The sequence below is a fragment of the Phacochoerus africanus genome, chromosome 3, assembly GCF_016906955.1.
Source record: "Phacochoerus africanus isolate WHEZ1 chromosome 3, ROS_Pafr_v1, whole genome shotgun sequence".
NCBI lineage: Eukaryota > Metazoa > Chordata > Mammalia > Artiodactyla > Suidae > Phacochoerus > Phacochoerus africanus.
Window position 1 is genome coordinate 143,370,397 of NC_062546.1, and position 23,025 is coordinate 143,393,421.

General features: G+C 39.9%; 1 protein-coding gene across 2 annotated transcripts in view; it reads right to left on the reverse strand.

Annotated features, from left to right (window-relative positions):
* Positions 1-6,926: 6,926 nt before the first annotated feature.
* Positions 6,927-23,025, reverse strand: part of SLC25A12 (solute carrier family 25 member 12) — a 99,718-nt gene continuing 83,619 nt past the window's right edge. For both annotated transcript variants that reach the window (XM_047772879.1, XM_047772880.1), the window contains 5 exons: positions 15,055-15,195; positions 12,551-12,689; positions 9,980-10,138; positions 9,774-9,864; positions 6,927-8,030 (listed from right to left, as the gene is read on the reverse strand). In XM_047772879.1, coding sequence (XP_047628835.1) covers positions 7,832-8,030; positions 9,774-9,864; positions 9,980-10,138; positions 12,551-12,689; positions 15,055-15,195 — 729 coding nt within the window. In that variant the 3' untranslated portion in view covers positions 6,927-7,831. The remainder of the gene's footprint in view (positions 8,031-9,773; positions 9,865-9,979; positions 10,139-12,550; positions 12,690-15,054; positions 15,196-23,025) is intronic.

Genomic DNA, 23,025 nt, shown 5'->3' on the forward strand with positions numbered 1-23,025 from the left:
GACAAAGAGAAAATCCTGAAAGCAGCTAGGGAAAAGAAACAAGTAACATACAAGGGAACCCCAATAAGGTTATTGGCAGATTTTTCAGCAGAAACTCTGCAGGCCAGAAGGGAGTGGCATGATATACTCAACGTGATGAAAGGAGAAAACCTCCAACCAAGATTACTCTACCCAGCAAGGCTCTCATTCAGATTTGAAGGAGAAATCAAAACCTTCACAGAGAAGCAAAAGCTGAGAGAATTCAGCAACACTAAACCAGCCTTACAACAAATACTAAAGGAACTTCTCTAGGCAGAAAAGAAAAGACAGCAACAGGAAACAAAAATTCCGCAAATGACAAGGCTCACCAGTAAAAGTATATATACAGTAAAGATACGAAATCATCCATGCACAATTATACCACCAAAATCAGACATCATGAGAAGAGGTGGGTACAAATGCAGGACACTGGAGATGAACTTGCAATTAAGAGAACAACAACTTAAAACAATCTCATATACATATAGACTCTTACATCAAAACTTCAGAATAACTGCAAACCAAAAATCTACAACTGATACACAAACAAGGAATCTCTGGAGAAGAAATATATCTCATAGTAAATAAGTGCATAATCCACCATGAAGGGGGTCATTTGACATCATTCTTGGAATGCTGAAGTCTTCTTAGATCTGATTTTGATTTCCTCCCCATCAAAGAATTTATGATAATTATAATTAAATAATGCAACTGTACAATTAAATAATACAGTTCTACAATTGTATTATTAATAACCATTTTTCTCCATGGTACAATGTAAGGTCTATAATGTCTTGTTTATCACATCACCTAGAATGGTGTAATGCCTATATTGAAGAATCAATAAGATGTAACAAATTGTGAGGACATATTTATATAGTCACACTGTTTTTTAATCAATTTATGCATTTTATATTTTACTTATTTTCAGAGGGTGTATTATTTTTGCTATTTCACCAGTTAAATTATTCTTTTTATTATGCTATATAAAATATTTAACTGTATATAAGGCTTTCTTTATAATTTTTAGTTGCATAATATACACAATTTTAATATAATGCTAATTTTTAAAGAAAAAATTGAAATGTAATAGATAATACTAAATAATAAAGATGAAAGTCATACAAAATGGAATAAAGTATAGAATAAATTTCCTATTTGTCTCAGCATATTTTCCATTCCACTTCTCCAGAGGGAGTCACTTAATCTGTTTCTTAAGATCCATGATATAATAATCTGTGTGAATGTAATTGTGTTTAAATAGATGTATTTTATTCTGTAAAAAAATATAAAAATAAACTTCAAAAAAAATCTACTACTCGGAATTGAGGTAAGGCTACAAATGAAATAAAAATTTAATACTCATCACAAAAAAAAAAAAAGAAAAATAGACCGTAAGAAAATACTTGCAAATCTGATGTAGGACTCACATCTAGACTGTATAAAGAACTCTTATCTTACAGCTCGATAATAAAAGGAACAATCTCCATTTCAAAATAGATTAAAGACATAAAGAAATTGAAATATCGACATGAAAAGATGCTCAGCATCTTTGGCTATTGAGGAAACGCAAATTACAACCAAAATGTAGTATTACTTCACATCCACCCAATAACTATAAGATGGATAATAATAAAGTGTTGGTGAGGATGTGGGAAAACTGTAAATTTATACATTACTAGAATATACAAAGTAGAAATATAAAATGATGTATTTTGCTTTTGGAGAGGTGATGAAAGCATATTAAAATTGGATGGTGGTGTTGGTTACATACCTCCGTGAAGAATGCCTCAGCAGAGCTGTTAAAAAGAAAAATTAACTTTATCACTAAACTTCCCATTTTTAGAACTGGGACAAGTTATACAACACCACAAAGAAAGAATCGTATATAAAACATGGGATTTTATGTAAGACAAATGACTTATAGCATTAAAGGCAAACAAACAAAAAGCAAGGGATTATTCCAGAATTGGTGGCGTAAAGGAGCAACGCCACCAAGCATAATGTATCAATCTTGATTAGATTCTGCACCTGGAAAACAAAGGCATTTCTGAAGTTGTTGGGGAAGTTTTAATTTTGACTGAATATTAGATGATACAATGAAATTATATTGTATCTCTTCAGCAAGTGGTGTTGGGAAAGCGGACAGCTACATGTAAATTAATAAAGTTAGGACACACCCTCACACCATACATAAAAATAAATTCAAAATTGCTTAAAGACTTAAACATAAGATGACACCATAAAACTAGAAGAGAGCATAAAGAAAACATTCTCTGACATAAATCTTACCATAATGTTTTATTAGGTTAGTCTCCCAAGGCAAAAGAAATAAAAACAACAATAAACAAATGGGACTTAAACTTACAAGCTTTTGTATAGAAAAAAAAAAAAAGACAACCTATGGAATGAGAGAAAATATTTGCAAATGACCAACAAGGGTTTAATCTCCAAAATATAAAAAGAGTTCACACAAGTCAACAAAAACTGAAATATGGGCATAAGACCTAAACAGACATTTTTCCAAAGAAGACATACAGACGGCCGACAGACATGAAAATATGCTCAACATCACTAATTATTAGAGAAATGCAAATTAAAACTACAGTGAGGTACCACCTCACACCAGTCAGAATGGCCATCTTTAAAAAGTCTACAAATAACAAATGCTTGAGAGGGTGTGGAGAAAATGGAACCCTCCTACACTGTTGGTGGGAGGTAAGTTAGTACAACCACTATGGAAATCAGCATGGAGGTTCCTCAGACAACTAAAAATAGAATTACTATGTGATCCAACAATCCTGGGCATATACCCAGACAAAACAATGATTCGAAGGTATACATGCACCCAAATATTCACTGCAGCACTATTCACAATAGCCAAGACATGGAAACAACCTAAATGTCCATAAACAGATGAATGGATTAAAAAGATACGCTACATACATACAATGGAATACTACTCAGCCATAAAAAGAACAAAATAATGCCATTTGCAGGAACATGGAGATTATCATACTAACTGAAATAAATCAGAAAGAGAAAGACAAATACCATATGATATCACTTATATGTAGACTCTAAAATATGGAAACGACTCCGACTAGGAACCATGAGGTTGCGAGTTCAATCCCTTGCCTCGCTCAGTGGGTTAAAGATCTGATGGCGTTGCTGTGAGCTGTGGTGTAGGTCGCAGACGCGGCTCAGATCCCATGTTGCTATGGCTGTGGTGTAGGCCAGCAGCTGTAGCTCTGATTAGACCCCTAGCCTGGGAACCTTCATATGCTGCAGGTGCGGCCCTAAAAAGACAAAAGACAAAAAAATATATAAATAAAATAAAATACGGAACAAGTGAAACTATTACAAAACAGAAACAGACCCACAGACAAGCTGAACAGACTTGTGGCTGCCAAAGGGGAGAGGGGAAGGAGTAGGATGGACGGGGAGTTTGGGGTTAGATGCAAACTATTACATCTAGAATAGATAGACAACAAAGTCCTACTGTATAGCACAGAGAACCATATCCAGTCTCGGGATTAATCATCATGGAATGAATACTAAATAAAAAAATATATACATGTGTATAAATAAGCCACTTTGCTGTAAAGCAGAAATTAGCACAGCACTGTAAATCAACTATACTTAAAAAAAAGAGTTGTAAGTAGAATGAGACCTCAGTGAGAGAGTCAAAGCTATAAAGCATTTAAGAAGAAAATATGAACCATAGCAATAACCTAGAGAGAATAAATTTTTAAATGAAATATAAAACAAGCTAACCATATGGGGGAAATTGATATATTTGAATATATTAAAATTAAAATGCTAAAACATTGTGCAAAGATAAGGCACAAATTGGGGAAAATTTTGCAATACAATTCACAAAGGAGTAATAACCAGAATATATAAAGAACTCCCTGCAAACTATTAAGAAAAACAGATGAAAGACTTCAGCACATGTTTCACTCACCAAAGATGAAATCCAAATAGCCAATAACCATAAAGGCATTCTCACATGCTGTCAGCTGGGAAGTAAAGTCTTTTTGAAGAACAATGTGGCAATACATCTGAGTATATGAAAGGCGTTCAGCCTCATTTGATATAAGGAAAATATAAGAAAATGCTAATTAAATTATAAATTATAAAATACCATTATACACCCAGCAGATTAGTAAAAAATTAAAGAGCCAACACACCCTTGGAGGAATGTAAATCAGTACAGTCATCTCTGGGAAATAGATTTGGCATGGTCTAGCTAAATCAAATCAAATAAAAAGATGCCTCTTTGGTTCTGCTTTTAGGTACATACCCTTTTAAAAGTGCATATTCCAAATCACACATACAAAATAGCCAGAGCAGCATTATCTGTAAGATCCCCAAACTAGAAACAACCTAGATATCTGGAGTAAAATGGCAAAATAAATTGTAACATATTCATACAATAGAATAAGCAATATACATTTGTTATGTATACCTTACATAACAAATTATATGTTTATAATATATAAAGAGAAATGTATAAATATATTATATAAATGTTTAGAAAAGGAAGCAAGTCTCAGAAGTGTAGAGTGTAATTTGACTCACATAAATTTCAAAAACAGGAACTCAATACTGTGTTTAGGAATGGATATACAGGTGGAAAAACTATAAAGAAAAACAAAGAAATGAGGAGTGGGGATGGTGTTAAAGAGGACAGCAGGGGCCATAATGGGAGGACCATATGGGGGAACTTCTGAGCTGTCGCAAGTATTCTATTTCCTGACCTGAGTAGTTACATGGGTGTTCACCTTGCGGTAATTTGTTTGAAAAATATCGAGTTCCCTGGGGGCTCAGTAGGTTAAGGATGTGGCATTGTCACTGCTGTGGTTCAGGCCACTGCTGTGGTACAGATTCAGTCCCTGGCCTAGGAACTTTCACATGACATGGGTACGGCCAAATGTTGTGTGTGTGTTGGTGTATACATACATAAACAGATGTTTCATGTAATTTCTGCATATCCCACAATAATAACACAGGGAATTCCTGTTGTGGCACAACGGGAACGAATCCATGAGGATGCAGGTTCAATCCTTAGCCTTGCTCAGTGGGTCAAGGATCTGGCATTGCTGTGGGCTGTGGTGTAGGTTGTAGATGTGGCTCAGATCCCGTGTTGCTGTGGCTGTGGTGTAGGCCAGAAGCTGTAGCTCCAGTTCAACCCCTAGCCTGGAAACTCCCATATGCTGTGGGTGTGGGCCTCAAAAAAAAAAAGACAGGGAAAAAAAAAGAAAATACACAAATGGCTAGTAAGTATGAAAAGACATCTGACTTCATTAGTAATTAGTAAAATGAAAATTAAAAAAACATTGACCGAAGTTCCTATCGTGGCTCAGTGGCTCACGAATCCGACTAGGAACCATGAGGTTGTGGGTTCAATCCCTGGCATCACTCAGTGGGTTAAGGATCCGGCATTGTCATGAGCTGTGGTGTAGGTCGCAGACACGGCTCAGATCCTGCGTTGCTGTGGCCCTGGCATAGGCTGGCAGCTACAGCTCCAATTAGACCCCTCGCCTGGGAACCTCCATATGCCAAGGGTGCAGCCCCAAAAAGACAAAAAAAAAAAATGACCACCTATCATGATTTGCCTAAAATATAAAAGAATGACAATATCCTTTTTTGCTGAGGATGCGAACAGGGGTTCTCCATTTGCTGTCAGAAGGAAAATAAATTTAGTCAAGCCTTTTCAAAGAACAATGTGACAATATACATAAAAGTGTAAAACTCATATAATTCATGAAGTATCTATTCTAATTTTAAATATCCATCCTAATGAAATACTAGCACGGGTACTCAAAGTATGTGTACAGAGACATTTACTGTTCACTAGAGCGTTACCTGCAACAGTGACAAAAAATGAATAAATGTCAATGAGGGAGTGTTTGTGAAAAGTATCATAACCCATACATTGTAATACTGTGCAGCTATTAAAAATTAAGATAACTCATTATGAACTGACACTGAAAGATCTCAAATACTTTAAGTGTACAAAAGCAAGTCACAAAACAACACATAATAGCATAATCTTATTTTTAAAATATAAATATGTACACACACGTAAGTATGAAAAACAGACTACAAATTTATACTCTAACCTGTTAGCAGTGATTAACTCTGGGACGGGGAGGGAACAAGTAAAACTGAGTAGAGAGGGCACTTTCACATCTTACTCTACATACATATATATTTTCTGAATCTTTTGTGAGAGCATATGCATGGACTACTTGCATGTTTTTAACAGGTGGTAACAGCCAAACAACTGTATTGCTGTTTATTCCATTCCAGTGAGAACGACTGAATACATTCGGAAATAACTTGCTTTCAAAGCTAATTCTTTTGTTCCTGGAGGGCCTCAGGAGAGCCTATAGTGTGTTACAGGGCTGTCAGCCATCAATTCAGGAGCCATGTGTAGGATACTAAGTGACCTGGTCCGTCTCCAGGCTCACGGCTTGAAAATATTTGCATACATTCTCATATCCTGGCTCATTGGCAATAGCAGTAATGTTTTCCCAAAGCACTCTGCTAAAGTAAATAAATTCTGATGCTACACATCAAATCACAGCAGAGCAAAGTGTAGCTGTGGCTGTCAAGATGCATGTTTAGATCTAAACTAGTAATCACACCCTTGGTGAGTGACTTTTAGAATAAGCAGTTTGTGTTTGGATTCGTAATAACAGCAGACCCCACTAAATCACAAAACAGCACTCTTCTCTTTCTTCTTCATTCCCTCACTCCACCACAGCCCTTTCTAAAGCAAACTATTTCCTATAAAAGTGGGGAAGAGGCAAAGCTGATCATGAGTTATTGGGAATTGGTGCTGAAGCCAAATAAAAACACTACCAGTATATTTATGAAGGAAAATCCAACTCCATGCATACATTTTGGTGTGCATTTTATTTTTGATTGGAATCATCCCCATATGAGTGAAACCTGCCAATGTACTCTTTACTCCTTTGAAAGCTGGGCCCTTGCCTTGCTGTGCCAGAGGAAGGCAAAACTAAGCCAGTAATGCTGGAGACGTCCCTGTTTCCATATGCACACTGACAGGAGAGGAGCTGTCTAGGAAATGCCTTTTGATTGATGGACAGGGGAGAAGCTATACACATATGAAATACAAATGGAAACACATCAGCACACACGTCATGAGCCTGGCCCTCAGGCATCCACTGGCATGCATCTTTTCCAAAGGATCTCTTATTCAATGGTATCAGCACTTGGTCTCATTATGCCTCTTATCAGCAAATACCTTTTTATTCCAGAATGGAAAACAAGCTAGGAATTAAATACATCCAATATTGATGCTTTATTTCCATAAGTCACCAATAAGAGAATGAATTTAATTTTAATACATTTGTTTTAGTGTGAGTCTTAATAAAACACTTTTGAAACATTCTGTACATTTCAAGCCACTCAGAACCGCATTACATTCTATAAATGTGATTTGTTGGGATGAGGTGCCAAGATGTCTCTGTACAAAGATGTACAATATGTACAGTCACTCTAAGTGCAAGCTGTGCGAAGCAGTCTAGAACACTAATTCATGCCAAGGCTTAGAAAACATCTCAACACATAAAACTAAAGCTTCAAACAGCATTGTATTTTTTTTTTTCCTGGGCAAATGATTAGTTTATAAACAAATATATGTATATGCCATATAGAAAGAATAGTTTAATTCCTCAGCTCCGTCAGCACCATGCAGCTGACTGGATACATTATGGGGCTGCTCTCCTAGTCCTCTCTCTTGAGGGCGCCACTCTGCCACACTCGGGCGGGTCTCTCATCACTGAGCTGCCGCCACCACCTTTGGCTGAACCACGGCAGCAGTGGGAGATTTAAACTTGGGGAGATAAAGGCCAAACTTGTTTTCAATGCCAGCAAAAGTGGCTGTGGCGAGTCTGTATCCACCAATGTGATCGGGATTGGCAGGAGGAAGGTCTGCGATGCGTGACTTGGGTGTGGGTTCGGAGCCGGAGGGTTTGCTGTTGACAGGAAAAGCCAATGGTTAGCGTGCTCCAGACTGATGAAGATGGCACACAACTGAATACTCAGTCTGACCCACGTGCCACAAGGAAGAGTCTATCCAACTACTCCTCGTCATTCATGCTGTATTAGTCACGAGGTATAGCTGCTTTGAAAGCAACACATTCACATATTTGATTTAGAAGATAAATGGCCTCAATTGCATATATATAAATAGATCCACAGAAAAGACATCAGAAGAAAATACACTCAAATAGTACCACTTTGGGAAGTAGGATTATGGATGATTTTCTCTTTTACGCTTCTCTGTTTTCCAAATTTTCTACGCTCAGCATAAATTAACCATAAAAAATTCACATTTTTCTTTTATTTTGACATAATTTTAAAGCTAACTTTGAAAATAATAGACTCATGAAGGTTATTACTAAGGTTATTTAAAGAGAAATAAGTATAATTCTTACTCTTACAGAGCATAAAATGTATAGAAAAGGATCCGGCGTTGCCGTGAGCTGTGGTGGAGGTCACAGATGCGGCTTGGATCTTGTGTGGCTGTGGCTGTGGCTGTGGCCAGCAGCTAGAGCACCGATTCAACCCCTGGCCTAGGAATCTCCATATCCCGTGGGTGTGGCTAAAAAAAAAAAAAAAAAGAAAAGAGAAGAAAGAAAAAAATTGTATAGAAAAGCTTGGAGTTCCCTGGTGGCTCAGTGAGTTAAAGATCTGGCATTGTCACTGCTGTGGCATGGGTTTGACCCCTGGTTCAGGAGCTTTCATATGCCCAAGTACTAAGCTTCAAGAGGCCAAAAAAAAAAAAAAAGAATTTATAGAAAAGCCTGGAATTGTAAGATTACTGTTCTTACTTCCTTTGTGTAACTCCTTCTATTTCTTGTTTCAGCAGCTAATTCCCTATCTGGCTTCTGAGAAAGAAATGAGTGCATAGGTTTATGAGGTAGAGACTCATATATAAGATTTGATCTTCTACCAAAAAGCTGAGAATTGTCTGGGTTGGTTTTTTTGTTTTGACAAGCCAGGGGTCGAACCCATGCCAAAGCAGCGACAATGCCAGATCATTAACTGCTAGGCCACTGGGGAACCCCAGTAAGTGCTTGCTTTGGGTATAACCTTCCCCACCCAGCAGATTTAACAAATGATGCCTCTTCTCCCCAGCACAAGCTTCAAGTACTAGGCTTCAGGAGGCCCAATTTCTGGCTTAGATCTCACCAGTGATTAGGTCCATGGCATAACATCTCTTTGAAACTTATTTTCTTTTTGAAAAATGAGCTCTAAGAATACCTATCTAATAATAAATTATGGTGAATAAGGAAATCCTGGCAGTGTGAACGGGCTTGATTGAGTCTTGAGAAAGTTTACAAAAGTGTAACTAATACAAATTTATATTACTTCTGTTGAAAAGGCCATATATAATAAAATCCAAATAAGGAGCTAAATTCATGAAGCTCAATATTTGCTTATACTAAAAAGATAACTATCCACATTACATTTTAATTTGCTGCCTCCCTAAACTTTCCCCAAGTAGCCATATAATACTGTGTATGATGTCACCCTGTAAAGGTCTTATTTCCCTAACACTGAAGTTGCTCAAGCCTATTGCTTGTTTTAAATGCCCTGGCCCTGTGCAATCTTCTGTCCTGTCAGCTTCTAAGGGTTCCAAAATGCTTTCGTAGGCTGAACAAAGATCTGTTTTGGTTTCTGGTGCTTTCTTTACAAGGGAATTGAACACTTACAGGCCTCCAAAATCAATGTAAAACCACCGCTGGAGAAGTTCATAGGTTACCAAAGTAACACCAAACTGAGGAGAGGATCGAAACACTCGAGCTGAAAGAGAGATGGGGGCAGTTAACAGCAGGATGACAGTGGCAAAGAGGACCAGTGAGTAACGGGAGCAGGACCCCAGTACCAGCCAGCCTTTCCCTGTGGCCCCAGCCCCTACCTGCAGTCCCCTTCCAAAACGCTGAGGGCCCTTCTTCCCGGAGTATCTTCCTGAAACAGTCGATGACACCACTGTATGTGGTCTGGCCAGCGCGGGCGGCCACTTGCAGTCTTGTCTTGATGACATCAGCAGGGGTCACCAGAGAGGCAGCAGGTACACCTTTCAGGAGAAAGGCACATTTCATTTCCCCAAAGTACCTTACAAAGGATAGAAATACTGCTAACATCTAACAACACAATTAGCAACTTTAACTGCTTTAACTCGGAGTTTCTTAAGTAGACACCTGAGCACCTGAAAAAGGATATATATGCCTATCAGCTGCTTGGGGGGTGGGGGTCAGGGCAAAACTCTTTTTACTTTCTTCCTTTCTGAAGCAGGAAAATCTGCATTGATCCCAAAGAACTGTGAGAGGGGAAAAAAATGCAGCAATTAACCTCCTTTCTTTGCCTAAATATGATATAGTATTTTCATGAATAATAAGAAATGAGGATAATGTCAACTTAATGGGCTGTTACATATACCTGACACCAAACTCTAGTGGTTTTGGCTGATTCTTGTCACCTGACTGTGCAAGATGAATATCAATACTCATAGCCCCTCACTCAGCTGAGGCCCCAACTTGAGAGTTAGCTGTGCCTCCCTTCAGATATGCTTACATGACAGAAGTCATTACAACTGAAACAGAGGAGGCTGCACAACCAACCAGTTAAGAAACAGTAGGGGAACTGATCATCAAAGGGCCTTGTCACCGGTCCCCTGCGCTCGCCCCAGCTCCCTGGGGCCACGTTGATTTTGATCAGCAGCAGGACACACAAGATGGATTTCACAACCACACCTTTTACGTAGAAAACAAAACATGGGACAAAGGAGCAAGATAATCTTCCTCAGGGGGGAGAAAATTCAATTTGGCCTGAATATCACTAAGTCATCACTGGGCAGATGTAGGAGCTGGCAGACTTTGGGGGGGTGGGGGTTCCGATAGAGAGGGTGCAAATGTTCTCCCCCCACAGCCCGACATCTTATTCAGATGAAACTAGGTAAACTGCTGCCTTTGGAATGCTCTGAATTTCGAATGTTCTCAAGTGCCTGCCAGCAAAGCTTTACAGGTAAAAAATTAGAAAAATTCATCAAATGTCTGTGGGGAAGAGGGTGGTGCTGACAGTTGCATGAAAATGTCTACATGATTCCATCAACCACTGGCAAAATGCCTGTCCGTGGTTAGACTGTTCTTTGCTGCTCACTGGAGAGCAGAGAGTTGCTGGCTCTCACTTAAAACTGGGAGACTTTGGTGAGTACCTGAAAGGAGCTAGATGAACACTTGGTGCCAAGACCTGGCAGGTAGCTTTACTGGCTTTCAAATAATGACTGCAAAGGACTGCCCCAAATAAGGGCTCAAAGCTCCCTGGCAGAGTTTCTTAATCATCACAAGTCATTCCTTCTCATTATGGGTGAAAAGAATACAGTCCACCCCACACCCCCAGAACTAAGGGCTCCTGCTGCTGACCCAGAGAACGCACCCAGTGCCAGGACCACCCTGAGCATGTGGGCCCAGCGCTGGGTTCGTGTTAGCTCACCCTGCCCGTTTCTATGCCTGACCGGCTGTAACTGGGGAAAACACATGCCCTTTCCTTCCTCTGTCATTTCCGAGGGCGGGTGCAGTGAAGGACACCTGGTCCTCCCCTTCGATCCCAGGTCCGCTCCCTCACAACTCGAGAGGAAGGCTAGAGCATGTGATCAGAAGGAAGCATCTTGGTCCCTTCCTGCATTTGTGAGTCTCCTCTCAGATGGAATCTCTTCTGTGCCTAATTTGGTATCTCAGACCAGATGAATGTCCTCATTTGTTGACATTTATTGAGATTATTAATGTGCTGGCCACCCGGGAAGGTCAGGATGAACAGAATGAAACCCTGGCCTTAAAGAGCTCCCAGCCTACTACAGAGACTAAAACTTATGCAAACAACCATTAATAAAAGACAAAGTGCTAGGGGGCAGAGAAGAGATGCCACCCAAGGGCAGGGTGGTTCACAGGGGAAGTACTGCTTACTTGGTCTGATGAGGATGATGGCAGAAGGAACAGGAACAGCTTCCTAAAGCAAACTCAATTTTGAGCCAAATCTTATGGATTCTAATACACAATTAGAAAGTGCTAGACCTGTGCTAGACCTGTGCATCAGAATGAGGTACAACAGAGCAACTGATTTGATGAAGAACTTTTTCATCTTAATGCTTAGCTTGGCTGCACCCAAGGTTTCAGGGGCAGAGGAGGCTAAGAAACATGTTAATGATGAAAGCCCAATTTAGATGGGCAGAACTCATTTGGCTCCGAGTTGCTAAGCTGCATTAAGCTGTTTATCCACATTATGCAAATGTAATTAACTCTCATCAGAATTACAGCACACCCCACAAAGGAGAAAAAGCAATCACAGTTAAACTAAGTTAGATACAAACAATAACCCTTCCAGAAATACAGGGGGGAAAAAGTACACAGAGATTCTGTACTTCTTAAAGAGAATGGGGCGGGGAGGAGAAGAGCAGGGTTCTTTGGGGTTTAGAAAAAAAGACTGTAGTTACCTGCCATGGCTCCAGCTGCAAGGAGATTTAAACCTCCCACGTGTCCATTTTCATCAGCCAGAAGTAGTTTGCAATGAGCATAAACAGGAAAATAGATGGCAGAGAAGGGAATGTCTCGGAGGAAACACGCTTTGGCACCCTGTCACACGGTGTGGAAACAGTTCAAACAGATGTGTAAACAAGGTTGGATGCCCACAAGGGACCCAGGGTGACAAGCCTGAGGTGGCCCTCAAACAGTATTGGGACTGATGTGGAAGGGAAATGGGAGAACTAGCCAGGCAGACAGAATCAGACCTGGCTCAAAGTCTCAGAAAGATGGGTGCAAACTGGAGTCCTAGAGGTAGCTGAATGGATAATGATGGTATTCTGACAGCAAAGAATCTTCTGGCATTTCCAGTAGAGATCCAGTTTTTAAGGTTAATAAAAATGCAACCCTCAAACCTCTAGGCTGCCTGTTCTGTTTGGCTTTGGTGAGTGCAAGTGGATGGGGTGTGGCTGGGAACAGACTTAGAAACCAAGTATTAATAGCTTGATTTCAAAGCAGCCAGCAAAGGCAGCCCCCAAACTAACCTCAGCCTAGAGCTCCTGAAGTACCAGGTAAGAAGCCATGTGCAGTAGCAGTGGCAAAGGAAGGTGGCCGTTCTAGGGAAGGGGAGAAAGAAATCACCAAACTTCCTTCCTCATTCCTCAGGTCCTAAATAGCAAAGGACCGGAGGTGGAGGTGGGGCAGGTAGGGAACCCAGACAAAATATTTTAGCAGGAAATTTCCCTGGGAGTAGAAAACCACCCCCACTGTCTACGTGTCTCAGTGACTGAGGATGCAACAAACATCCTCCTCAGCCCACAATATTCCCCTGCCCAGGCTTTAGCTGGCCAGGCAAAAACTCCATCTTTGGTACTTGTTTTCCCTGCTGGCTCTGTTTTAAAAAGGCAAACTCAAAAATTTTTTTCTTTCTTTCTTTTTTTTTTTTTTTAAAGGAGTTCCTGTTGTGGTTCAGCAGTAACAAACCCAACTAGTATCCATGAGGATGCGGGTTTGATCCCTGGCCTTGCTCAGTGGGTTAAGGTATTGCTGTGAGCTGTGGTGTAGGCTGCAGACGTGGCTTGGATCCCACGTGGCTGTGGCAGGCAGCTACAGTTCAGATTTGACCCCTAGCCTGGGAACTTCCATATACCACGCGTGCAGCCCTAAAAAGACCAAAAGAAAAAAAATTCCTGGGACTCTATGAAGAATGATACTGAGAGAAACAATATTAAGTAAACTCAGCTTGCAAAGGGAATTCCAAAAAGGGTAGAAGTTGGGGTGGAGGGGAGAGAATATGTTCAAAACTCTCTCAGGATAGGCATCATTGGTTTACTAGTCTCCTATGAGCCTGGTAGCTGTGTGGTTCTTATCTAGAGAATTTCTAATTTCCAATTTGCGGCTACAGAAGGCAATGTATACATTTCTACAGGGACAGATCTATAAATAAATCAGATGCTGTGGAAACACAGTTGTCTATAAAAGCTAAATTTACGATACTCCCCCCTTATACCAGGCAAAAGAATAGAAAGAAATACTCTTCCCTGTTTAAGAAAAATAATAGCTTCTGCTCCATTACATCTGATCTGTAATGATGGGAGTAAGTATACCTGCAGGGACGGAATGTGTTGACTGGCATTTTGCTAAAGTACAGTACACTCTGGTATGGCTTTTTTTTTTTTTTTTTAAATGGAATTCATTATTGACAAATCCCACCACTTAACTTCTTAAAAAGACCTGAATCCTACCAAACTCTACTACTGTTTCACTGTGGTCAAATTATTAAGACAAAGAGAAGCTCCTACTGGGAAGATAACAATAGAGATAACTCAGACTCAAACAGAAGATTTATTTTGAAGCCCTAAACCATCCCAAAAAGAAAACCAAAGGGACTTCCCATCGTGGCACAGCAGAAACAAATCTGACTAGGAACCATGAGGTTGCGGGTTCGATCCCTGGCCTTGCTCAGTGGGTTAAGGATCTGATGTTGCCATGAGCTGTGGTGTATAGGTCGCAAACATGGCTCAGATCCTGTGGTGCTGTGGCCGTGGCTGTGGCCAGCAGCTGTAGCTCCGATTGGACCCCTAGCCTGGGAGAACCTCCACATGCCTTGGGTGTGGCTCTAAAAAACAAAAAATAAAAACAAAACAAAAAACCACCATAGAAACTTTTCCCAAACCCACCATCAAGTAAAAGGCTGTGAGCCTGAAGCCAGCTGGGTCTATAGTGCTGGCCTCCCTGCTGGCAGCTTCATAAAAGCCTGAAGATAACCATAGGAGAGCGTGTTTGTATATCCCCCTGCCTCCAAAAGAAGTGTCCTGATTTTTTTTTGTTTTTTGATTTTTCTACTCCAGGGACTACCCTGCTGCACAAGATTCCTTTTCCATTTGGTGAGGAGGAGTACAGCTTCCACAGTTTTTCACATTTCTATTGAGTACATTAAAACCTCTCCACTGAGATAAGCCAAGAAACTTATACCCACCTTATACAGACCAAAAAGTCCCAGGTCCCGGAGCACATTCAGGGCACTGACCCTGGGTCCTGTGGTGATCTCTCCAGCTACCTGCAGGCGAATCTTTACTATCTCCAGAGGGTTAGTAAAGATGACCTGAGAGCCACCAGCCTGCAGGCAAGAAAGGAGAGACAGAAGCAGATTTCCAAATCAGAGCTCGACCGGCAGTGTAACCAAGAAAAATCAGGAGACGCCTCCACGTTGTACAACTTTATGCCTCCCTCTTTACAGGGGAATGAGAGTCAGCTTATGCTGGAGGGCTCCCAGGAATGGCCCCAAACTCTGCCTCTAGCGAATCCATGTCTAGGTTTGTTTGTTTGTTTTTTTCTTTATTACTCAATGAATATTATTACATCTATAGTTGGGTTTGTTTCTATTTGAAGTATCAAGAGTGTGTCCCAGACCAGTCTTTTCCGGGTCAACCCAGCCATATTCAAAATGGCAAAACTAATAAGCTCATTTGGAAAACAAAAGTGAAGCCAGATATGGCAGTGGGAACTCCAAAGAAAGGGAAGGAGATGGTAGAAGATTGGTTGGAATCTTTCACCAAGCCCGAGCTAAAATTCAGATATACAGTAATTTCTTTCCTCTTCTTAGCAAGTCTTCTCTGTAGCTCAGCCACCTGCTCCCCGTCCCTTAGACTGTAGGGCCATTAAAACAGGCGTGTTTTTGCCCCACGGAGGTGCCTTAAGTCAAAGGGGAAAATCTCCTCTGGTTCAAATTCTAAAATGTATTATCCTGAGCAAAACTCTGAGACAGATACACAACTATACCCATACAAAAGAAGGTAATTTAGAAAGATAATTTCAGTATCATTTCAAGACCAAACCAGAAAAACTCAAGACAGAGCTGGGAAGTGGAGCACCTAGTTACCATGAGTACAACAGAGGGCAAATCAAAGTCATGCACCACACTCTCTAGCCATAGGTGATTGACAGATATATTTGAATTTGGAGAATGAAAGTGTATTTGCACCTGAAATCTGTTAACTAGTGAGAGAGGGAAAAAGTGTTTAACGAAACTGCTACCAACTCTTTGGGTTTCTGTAAGAAAAAAAAATGTGTTTATGTGTGTGTACACATAAAAATAAATAAAACTTTAAAAAACAAATATATACATTTCCATTCCTGAAGTGAAAAAAATCTCATATACACACCTTCATCTCAAGTGTAGCTGTTTACATTATATAATCAGAACCATATTCCTATAATCATAATCACATTATATAATCACAACTTCACTGTAATAGCATGTCACATGTGGAAGAGGAAACAGTGCCTCTCCGGGCAGTGTAATTCTACAGGTACATAAGGACTACAAACACCACCCATAAAACTCTCAAGCAGCATTCAATAATACTCTACCTTCACCCACATTCCTATTCATTTTTCTGAAACCCACAGCCCTCTAGACCCCCTTCCACGGGGCAGCATAAGCCCCAGCCCATTCTCCTCACTGGCTTGGGGCTATAAACCCCCTAAATATCCCTGTTCCAACCCTTACTCCTATCAACATCCATGACCGCCAACACCAACACAAAGATTCCTTTGCTCTTCGTGGGTGGCTTATTATCCTGCATCCCCCAGGGCCCGAATCTTCTTTTTGTCCACCAAGCACTGAGGGTGCAGCAAGTTGCTATCTCTCTCTGGATTTCCTGCCACTCCGAACTCGACACAATCCAGACCATGGACACATAGGTCCCTGAATGACGACTGACCCAATTTTACATACTGATTTGCCCCTGTTTCTCTCTCTTTTAATCTGTTGCACTGCAGGCAGGAGGATGTATTTCAATGTTTCAATCTAAGTAAACAATACTTTCAAAAGGATTGCTGGGTGAAAATTTATGTTAAAATGATAATCCAAGTAATTGCTCCCGTAGCTAGTATCAAAGACCAAACCAATTGAAAAAGTTTACTACTTGCCCGAAATCTCTTATTTAAATAATGGTTGCGAAGACTTTGGGAAAAAGCGCTTTATGTTCTAAACCAAAGCAGATTAAAAAAGGACAAATTTTATTATAATCCCCCAAATTTGCGATCACCAGATGATCTCAACCCCTGGGTGCTACTTATTAAATATGGACATTATGTTTAAATAAATACAAAGTTCTTTCATGTTTTTAATCATTAGTAAATTATAACATCCTGCAGAGCAACTCCAACCAGCATTCCCCCACTCCACAGCTCCCTCCTCCTCCCCGCCTCAAGGACTATGTTGAAAATAACTGCCATTTTATTGAGATTTGTATTTCTTTAGCAACTCTTAAAATTTCTTTCTAAATGTACATGTGACAAGCTTTCTATTACAACAGTACCATTGAAAGAAGGAAATAACTACATTTTAAAACACAAACACATCAATAAGCACATGAAGAAATGCTCAATATCACTGATTATTAGAGAAATGCAAATCAAAACTACTATGAGGTATCACCTCACACCAGTCAGAATGGCCATCATTAATAAGTCCACAAATAACAAATGCTGGAGAGAGTATGAAGAAAAGGGAACCCTCCTGCACTGCTGGTGGGAATGTAAATTGGTACAGCCACTCTGGAAAACAGTATGGAGGTACCTTAGAAAACTATATATAGAACTACCATATGACCCAACAATCTCACTCTTGGGCATATATCCCGACAAAACTTTTCTCAAAAAAGACACATGCACCCATATGTTCACTGCAGCACTATTCACAATAGCCAAGACATGGAAACAACCTAAATGTCCATCCAACAGATGAACAGATGAAGAAGATGTGGTATATATATACACAATGGAATACTACTCAGCCATAAAAAAGAACAAAATAATGCCATTTACAGCAACATGGATGGAACTAGAGACTCTCATACTGAGTGAAGTAAGTCAGAAAGAGAAAGACAAACATCATATGATATCACTTCTATCTGAAATCTAACATACGGCACAAACGAACCTTTCCACAGAAAAGAAAATCAGGGATATAGAAAACAGACTTGTGCTTGCCAAGGGGGAGGGAGAGGGAGTGGGATGGACTGGGAATTTGGGGTTAACAGATGCAAACTACTGCCTTTGGAATGGATAAGCGATGTGATCCTGCTGTGTAGCACTGGGAACTATATCTAGTCACTTATGGTTGGAGCATGATAATGTGAGAAAAAGAATGTATATATGTATGTGTGACTGGGTCACCTTGCTGTGCAATAGAAAACTGACAGAACACTGTAAACCAGCTATAATGGAAAAAAATAAAAATCATTAAATTGAAAAAAGCACACACAAACACATTAACTGTTGTACGTTTTGAAGACCTATTACCTGGCACATATACTAAGTCCCACCAATGCACTGGACACAACCGCTCAACACACACACACACTCACACACACAAATGATGAAATACGGCAAATGAGGGTGTAAACAATAAAACAGAGACACTATAAGAACCGAATCTTTGGAGCTGGTTTTTGGACATGAGCCCACCTTCTGCCCAGGTTGCCAGCCTCCTGAATAAAGCAACAACCTCTCTTTTCCAACCAACACTTTCCTCTTAAGTATTGCCTTTCAAGCAGCAAGCAGCCAAACCTGAGTTGGATAACACAGAAACATTGAATAATTTTAGAAAAAAAATATAAAGACTACTATTTAAATTATTAAATTATTAAAACTTTTGCTATTTTTAGTCTTTTGGGGGGGGTGGCTACACCACAGCAAATGGAAGTTCCCAGGCTAGGGATCAAATTGGAACTGCAACTGCTGGCCTACACCACAGCAGTGCCAGATCCGAGCTGCACCTACAGCTCACAGCAACGCTGAATCCTTAACCAACTGAGTGAGGCCAGGGATCAAATCTGCGTCCCATGATCCTAGTCGGATTCGTTACCGCTGGGCCACAATGGGAACTCCATATTTTTATAACACTTAACAGTAAACATACAAGGCAAATATGCACTGTTCTTTTTTAAACTTGGAGGTTGACCACTCTCATACATATTGGGGACGGGTGAGGGGGGAATAAGATATACAACTAATTCATTCACTCTGGTAAGCAATCTAGTGACATAGAGCAAGAATTATGATGAGTATCCTGTGGGGCTTCTGGGTACAAATCCTTTCGGTGTCCCCTAGTTCTTATTTATAGGAAAAATTGTGAAATAAATATATAGTAGCTTTTCAATGGAAAAAAAAGGTACGTGTACTTCTACAAGCATGATAATGTTTGCTTTTTTTTTTCTTTTTCTTTTTGGCTGCACCTGGCATATGGAAGATCCTGGGCCAGGGATCAAATCCAAACCAGAGCTTGTGACCCATGCCATAGCTGCAGCAACACAGTTCCTTAACCCAGTGCACCAGGCTGGGGATAAAACTGGTGCCTCCAAGAGAAAAGCTGGATCATTTTATTTATTTATGTATTTTGCTTTTTAGGGTCACAACTACGACATATGGAGGTTCCCAGTCCAGGGGTCTCATCAGAGCTGCAGCTGTCAGCCTACACCACAGCCACAGCAACACTGATCCGAGCTGTGTCTGTGACCTACACCACAGCTCACGACAACACCAGATCCTTTACCCACTGAGCTTGGCCAGAGATTGAGCCCACAACCTCATGGTTACTAGCTGGATTCTTTTCTGCTGTGCCACAATGGGAACTCTGAAAAGCTGGATCATTTAACCCACTGTGCCACTCAGGAGCTCCCAGTGTTTGTCATTTTAAAAAGTAACAAAATTAAATAGAAAAAAAATTAAATGCTCAATAAGGAAATAGTTAAGTGGAAACAATTATATGCTCTTAATCAGGCAATAAGATTAGGTAATGAAATCATGCCAAGGGACAAACAGAACAAAAAGTGTTAGGTACCCACTGATCGCAAGTTTGTCAAAATTTACCTAAGTTTATCAAAATTAGAATAGCATAGAAATGAAAACATTGGATGATTCCTAGAAGGAGAAATAAATAGCTAGGAGAAAGAATGTGCAAAGCATATGCCATTATACCTTTTAAATTTTGAAACTTATATGAATTACAAACTACTCAAAACCAAAAAACAAACCACATCCCCCTCTACCACCTCCCCCACCAAGACGACAAATAAGAAACAGAACTGGTCTTAGAAACAATGTCTTCTTTTATAGACTAGTCCTCTCTCACACATCCTTTCCCATGGTAAATTTGGTAATTCATATGCTTAAATTGCACTTTAAAAAACTAGTCAGCACAGTTATCTGTGGATCCAAAACTTCTAAAAGGTTTGTAGCCTATGCATATATGAACATCCAAAAAAGTCTAACCAAATAAAGCTAGTGATCTGAAACAGTAGACACCTATGTTGGTTTCAAGTGAAACCACGATGACACCCAGCTTATTCTTAAATGAACAATGTCTAATGTGACAGTTTGCTGCCTCTTGTACTAATGCTTATGTTAGATAGCCTACCACTCCATATAATGCCTTTGGTGAATTTTTTTCATTCACCAACTCACCAAATTAACCCCTAACCTTTAATTGCTAAATTTCCCTCTTCAAACTTGCTGCTTATTTTTTTAAGAGATATGCATTAATACTAAAACTGACCTTGATGCTTCCACTTTAAGTATTAAGTTGTCAATTCTTCATTCTAGAACTAAATTACAAATGACACAAAAGAGGGAACAAATCTCATTTTGAATGAGGCTTATACAACAGAAACGTAAAGAATGGAAAACCTTCAATTTAATCTTGTGTAACAATTTTTTTAAATGAGAAAATAAAACAAATAAATCTGACAGCAAAAGTTATTAGAAAAGGATGTAATATTGATAAGTCGCCATGATGTGTATGAGGCCAATGGGCTGTATCAGGCTTGTTCAACCTTCTGCCCTCATAACCCTACCCTGGGGCAAAATCCACTAAGAGGCTGGGGGCCCTGCCCTGCTTATGCCAAGTCCCTTGGTTACTTCCTTCTTTGATCTGTTGTGTCATAGTTTGGAACTATTTCCTTCCAACCACATAATGTCTAATCTGAACAATCATTGTAAAATCTCCCCTTACAGAGGTCAATGAAAATCTAACTTCAATTTAAGGCCACACCAGCTCCTTGAACAGATGTACAAAATACAAGCATTTAAAATAACCAGGAAAACTAGTAAAAGTCACAGAATTAGTTGTTACTAGAACTCAAGAGGAATAGGAAGAGACATCGATTCTGTCTCAAAACACTACCAACCAAACGTTCTTGGATATTTTCTAAAGCAATGGGAAATTCGGTGGCTCCTTCTAAAGCTGTCTAGGATAGTGATAGTTTAATAGGAATAAACTATAATTTGCTCATTGCTAAATGATGATATGCCAGGGTGCGTGGATATAAATAGATTAAATGACACATACCTCTACGTAGGGTAAAGGAAGAATCAAAATCCCTGGGTACCCACCACTGTGACATAAATATATATGGACTTTCCGTGTGTGCATGTGTATATGTGTTCACATAAGTATGGAAGCATGAAGTTGGGATCACACTGATTCCTGGGGATGGGATCTGAAGAAACTACTTCCAAAGAGATCTTTATAGAGAGATGCAAGCTCAGCTTGCTGAGAAAGACATAGCCTAGGAAGCTGGCTAGCTGCAGATTGTGGCTCCCAGGATTAGTAAATGTTTCAACTAACAAGGGGGCATCTTGCTGCACCTCCATGGGCACGGGGATAGGAGTGTGTGTGCATGTGCACACTTAGGCTGAAGGGAGGAAGGTGGAAGAATGGAAAGATTCCAGGTTTGGAAAGCTGTTGACCTACAAGATCGTTAGCTCTGTAAACTTAGATAGGTCATAACCTTTCCATTCCTTAGTTTCCTAATATGACAGTAGAGATTCCCACAACTGACCTATCTACCTCACAGGCTTCTTATGCACTAAGGTAAGAGCACTATGCAGATTGAAAGAATCCCTATCCAAGAGAAGGGATGTGCTGGGAGTCCCCTGGTAGTCCAGTGGTTAGAACTCAAGACTTTCCCTACTGCAGCTGGATTCAATTCCTGGTCTGGGAACTAAGATCCCACATCAAGCCACTGCATAGCATGGCCAAAGGAAATTAGAAAAAAGGATGTGTTCTCCAGGAGTAGGTTCATACAGGGCTGTGAAAACACCTGCAGACACTAGGGTTATAGAGGGCCTTTGTTGAGCAATAAATACATTTTGAGTTTTACGACTTTTATCCATTCAGAAGTATCCACTCTCTAAAAGAGGTAAAATGATCAGTATGGTATATGCTCTGGCTAGAGTGTAACAACATACAAATAGATACTTAGTAGAAAGATGATTAGAAAATACCTATAGGTCAGTCCCCCAACACTTTTAAACACTATTTTGTTGACTTGCAAAGATACTAAGATTTTCCCCACTTAAGTTTATCAGTGTGTAAACTCTACATATTCTTTTTCTTTTATAAAACCACCATGGATGGTAGTTCCTGTCATGGCACAGTGGCAATGAATCCAACTAGGAACCAGGAGGTTGCAGTTTGATCCCTGGCCTTGCTTAGTGGGTTAAGGATCTGGCGTTGCCATGAGCTGCGGTGTAGGTCGCAGACATGGCTCGGATCTGGCATTGCTGTGGCTATGGTGTAAGCTGGCAGTTGTTTTTCCGATTAGCCTCCGAGTCTGGAAACCTCCGTTTTGTGGGTGCGGCCCTAAAAAGCAAAAAATAAATAAATAAAACCACCACGGAGACCACTAAGATAATTAAAGAGGCAAGTCCTAGAGTGCGAAAAATATTCGTAACACATATCTGACAAAGGACTGTATCCGTGATGTATAAAGAACTCTTACAAATGAGTAATGAAAATAAATAACCTAGTAAAAATAGGCAGAAGACTGGAATAGATACTTCAGCAAAAATATATATGTATAAGTAGCCAGTAAACACATGAAAAGATGCTCAATATCTTCAGGCATCAGGGAAATGCAAATTAAAACTACAATAAGAT